Here is a 5,370-nt window from a genome sequence, read left to right as displayed (position 1 = left end):
ATAAATAAATAAAATTAGAATAGTAGAGTTTTCAACAAATTTATGTCAAGACCTCCGAAATAATTGAATTCACAATTGGATTACGTTTAACCAATGTAATTTTGAAAATCTCACAAACACGTGTTTTATCACATATCCATTCAAAGTTGAGCACTTTGGACATGCATTCCATTTGGACTAGTCAACAGTCATAGACAACGTTATCTTCATCAAAAGTAAACGTAATACAATGGATCATTAATTATGAATAAACAACATTATCTTCATCAAAAGTAAAAGTCAATGGATCATTAGTTACTGATAATGTTTAAGTTATTTATTACAGAAAAAATTTATAATAAATGATTAAAAATATTAATAAAAAATATAAATAATATCATCCAACACAACAAAATATTAATTGTCTTTTGGTATGTATAAAAAATCAAACAAATCAAAAATCAAAAAAAAGTATATATAAAAGTTTTTATATTGTCAATTAACTATAAATATTAAATTATTAAAAGTATTTAATTTTTATTATAATTATTTATAAAAATACACATACAATCAATTATGACGTACTGACAATAAACATCAAATTAAAAAAAAAAAAAAGATCTTTATCCTAACTTATAAAAAATAAACTCTTTTATTTATTAGTGTGGATTACGTAGCTAGTGACAAACCGTCGCTGAAACTTCAAAGCTAGCTTATTATAAATTACAACAATAGAACCAAATTTTTGAAACATCACCAAATCACAATACAATAAAAAATAATTTGTAACAAGAATGTCTAATTCATTAATCAATGGCCACAATCCAAGAGAGATTTTCCAAGCACAAGCTTTATTATACAAACACATATTTGCCTTCATAGATTCCATGTGTCTAAAATGGACGGTTGAGATGAACATACCAAACATAATCCACAATCATAACAAACCCATTACACTTTCAAACTTAGTTTCAATTCTTCAAGTTCCATCTTCCAAAATTGGTAATGTTCAACGTCTCATGCGTTACCTTGCACACAATGGATTCTTTGAGATAATAACAAATCAAGAAGAAGAAAATGAAGAATCCTATGCTCTCACTGTTGCTTCTAAGCTTCTTGTTAAAGGCTCTGATCTTTGTTTAGCTCCAATGGTTGAATGTGTTCTTGATCCAACTCTTTCAGGTTCATATCATCAATTGAAAAAGTGGATTTATGAGGAAGATTTAACACTTTTTGGTGTCACTTTAGGATCTGGATTTTGGGATTTTCTTAATAAAAATCCTGAATATAATAAATCATTTAATGAAGCAATGGCTAGTGATTCAAAAATGATAAATTTGGCATTGAGAGATTGTAATTTGGTTTTTGAGGGGTTGGAATCAATGGTGGATGTTGGTGGTGGAACTGGAACAACGGCTAAGATTATTTGTGACACATTTCCTAAGTTGAAATGTGTTGTTTTTGATAGGCCACAAGTTGTTGACAATTTATGTGGAAGCAATAATTTGAGTTATGTTGGTGGGGACATGTTTTCTTCTGTTCCTAATGCTGATGCTGTTTTACTTAAGGTATGTTATTTTAAATCAAAGGTCTATTAAATTTGGATATTCATGTGAGAATAAAATATAAATAAAAATTATATTTAAAAATTTAATATTTATATTGTAAAACTAAATTTTAAATAAGATATATTAAATTTTTTAAATATATTTTTTATTTTATGATAAATAAAATTTAATTTAGAATTAAACTAAACTAAACTTTTTTTTAGATTTTTTCTAAATTAAACTAAACTTTCATTTATAATTTATTTTTTATTTCATGATAAATTGTAGGTTGCATTTAAAATATTGTTGATAAATTATTTACAATCGTTTGAAATCAACCACATCTATACCTCTTAACTTTTTTTTTTTAGATTTTGAAGTTTGACATAGTTGATAAAATACATGTGTTGATTTTAATTAATTTTTTATAATTTACAATGACACACTAGTTTTTTAATTCTTAATTATTTTCTTAACTACATTTATATTGAAGCCAAACTTGTTATTAATACTGATGTCACACCACATGTCATCAATGTCTAAAGTTTCTATTGTCAAAGTTGTTAATAAGTTATTGAAGAAAATCTAATACTTTGTTTTATTTATGAAGTGGATTTTACATAATTGGACTGATAAGGATTGCATAAGGATACTTGAGAAATGTAAGGAAGCTGTTACAAGTAATGGGAAAAAAGGAAAAGTGATTGTGATAGATATGGTGATAAATGAAAAGAAAGATGAGAACCAAATTACTCAAATAAAGCTCCTTATGGATGTGAACATGGCATGTCTTAATGGAAAAGAGAGAAATGAGAAAGAATGGAAGAAACTTTTCATTGAAGCAGGCTTCCAAGACTATAAGATATCTCCTTTGACTGGATTTTTGTCTCTTATGGAAATCTATCCTTAAATAGTAGTGCTTTGTGAATTTGTGATCTATTTAATATTTTACATGTTATAAACCATTACTGTTTTGATCTATTTAATATTTAATATTAGAAGATTCTGGTAAATTCATAGATCGAATAATATTTGCTCTATAAATAATAAATTAGTGATCATTTTATGAATTAAAGAGTTATTTGTTGATTTTTATATTTTACGAAAGATCATTTTATAAGAAAAAAAATCATTTTATTATTTATAAAGATTATATTAAGTTTTTATATTTTATTATAAAAATATTTAATATTCACTAAATTAATTAAAATTTAAAAAAAATTACATTTTATTTTGCTGACACTTTTAATAAGTACTATTTAATTATCATAATTATATAAATAATAAGAAAATAATTTTTTTAAGAATAAAAAGTCATTTAACTATTAATTTAAAAATTAAATATATTGGTTCATGTCAAATCGATTCATATACCGTAAAATTCTCTTTAATATTACACAAATATTGTAATATACTTTCTCTAGTCCTTAATATAAGAAGAAATAAAAAATATGATAGGTGCATGGTTCATTGTAGATCACTACTTAAAAGTCAATTGAAATGATAGGTGTGCGGTCAATTCTAAATCAATATTTAAAAGCCAATTGAAATGATATATAAGTGACTTTCTTCATCTTTATGCTTGAGATAATATAACAAAATTACCATCGAGTCAACAATTTTTATTTTGAAAGCCATATTAGTTTTTCTTATTTTTCTCGAATTGATATTTGTAAAATCTATAAAATTTGTTAACTTATATACAAAGAGTATCAAGTGAATTTTTTTCTTTTTTTTTTGTTAAAGAAAACCTTATCAAAAGTGATGAAACCGTAGCATCCCCATTTGTATCACATAAGTTCATTCAACTTTGTAGCTAGGCTAGAATGAATAGTATTGTAATCACATTATATGCACGATTAAGTATGGCTATAAACAGACGGTCGTGCATGGTTGGTTTTTTTTTTTAAATTAATTATTCATAGTTTAAAAACCATTTATTTTAAAAAAATTATTTATTTATATTTAAAAATCGATTATTTTAAAAAATAAAAACTCAATAAAAAAAACATACATCAATCATACAATTGTTTTCTCTTGTGATTAAAATTGAACATGTTCAATTGCTTATAATAACTTGTGATTAAAATTGATTTATTACTAACTTCATTAAGACCATCAATTGTGATTCATACTAGTTCAATAAATTGCTTATTACTAAAACCGTAAAAAATACAAATACTTGAAAGTTACTTCGAACAAATTTAATAATTATTGTACCATAATAAAACCGTAAAAAATACAAACACTTGAAAGTTTGTCTCAAACACCGAGATGGACACCACCACCACAAGATTTAGTAAATTAAAAATATCTAATGAATTTAATATATTAGTTTTTGTCTTTAGCATTTTTAATTAAGTTAAGTTTGAGCAATATCTAAATTTCAATATCATTTTCCACATAACATATTAATGTAACATTTTGAAAAAATCCATCTTTTAAAAATCAGTAATTTAAGAAATTATATTTAAAATATTTAGTCTATCTTATTTTAGTCTTCATCAATAAATATTAAATATCTTAATTCATTAATTAGTTATCATACAGTATGATTGGTTAGTAATAAGCAATTGATTAAATGAAGTTAGTAATATCTCAACGAAGTTAGAAATAAATTGTCGAAAAACGCCGTTGAAAGGTGGAAGGCCGGTGGGGTGATGGCAAAATCAGAATCGTTTTAGAGTTTTGTAGATTTAGGATTTTTGGGAGTTGAGTGGATAAAAACCGGATAAAAATCAAATCTAAATATAAAACATAAGTGGGTATCCAACCGGTTGATAAATAAACTGGATTATAACCGTATTATTTTAACCGGATATTTAAAATGAATTTAGATTCGATTTTAGATTTATGCCTCATAATCGAATTTTTTACACAACCCTAACTACAATTCAATAGAAATAGTTTACATTTTAATTGTAATAACTTAAGAAATCCATATTCATAGTTCAATACTCTTATTGAGATATGTGATCACATATTATGTTAAAGGCTCTAATCTTTGTTTAGGTCAAATGGCTGAGTTTGTTCTTCATCCAACTAATTGAAGTTGATATCATCAAGAATCATGGTTAAAATCAAAAAATAGATAAAAAAAGAAAATATATAACTTAAAATGATAATATGAAAAAAAAATTAATAATGATTTACTTTTATATAGTGCTCTTTATGTAACTAACCTAATAAAATTTCATCTAATCATAATTATCATCTAACTACCTTAAACCATATCTAACTACATCAACAACCCTCCGCAAGTTATAAGTGCGTAATAACATTTTCAATTTAGGAAAAATAATACAATACAAAAAAAAAATATATATATAACTAATGAAAGAAAATTACAAGAAAAAGAATACAAGTCGTAATCACATTGGCTAAACAAGAAAGTTGATGTAGAAAATGGTAGCGTTGAGGTGCATAATTCTCGTTAAAATCTTCTGCCTACTTTGGGCTAACATGAAAGTCGTCTGCTGTCTCCACGACACTTACTCCAATATAGAATAAAAAATTCCAATTTTGGCCAACAAAAATTTACCATCATAGGATGGAAGCACAAAGAGAATAAGAAATGTCTAATATTATAAGGTAAAAGAACAAAAAGGATGATAATTGTTTTACTATCATATGATAGAAGCACAAAGAAAAATATGACAATGGCTAAAAATAATGATAGTGAAATATATCACTGAAAAAGATAATGGTTAATCAATAATGAAACTTTTAAAGAATCGTATCATAACTCACAAACCATCTTCAATCTTGAATCTTCAAATATTATCCAATCAAGTTGAGAAAGAATGAAGAATACGGAGCACATTGAGAATTTGGTTTTAGCATG

The 5,370-nt window shown here is 24.9% G+C and overlaps 1 protein-coding gene across 1 annotated transcript; it reads left to right on the top strand.

The window, feature by feature from the left end:
- Window positions 1-715: 715 nt before the first annotated feature.
- On the top strand, window positions 716-2,539 carry LOC101505606 (isoflavone-7-O-methyltransferase 9). Its single transcript, XM_004489471.4, has 2 exons — window positions 716-1,547; window positions 2,137-2,539. The coding sequence occupies exons 1-2, from the start codon at window positions 774-776 to the stop codon at window positions 2,434-2,436; spliced, it is 1,074 nt and encodes a 357-aa protein (XP_004489528.1). The 5' UTR covers window positions 716-773; the 3' UTR covers window positions 2,437-2,539.
- Window positions 2,540-5,370: the final 2,831 nt, after the last annotated feature.

This window comes from Cicer arietinum, chromosome 3 (assembly GCF_000331145.2).
Source record: "Cicer arietinum cultivar CDC Frontier isolate Library 1 chromosome 3, Cicar.CDCFrontier_v2.0, whole genome shotgun sequence".
Classification (NCBI taxonomy): Eukaryota; Viridiplantae; Streptophyta; class Magnoliopsida; order Fabales; family Fabaceae; genus Cicer; species Cicer arietinum.
This window is presented reverse-complemented; position numbering and strand designations above follow the sequence as displayed.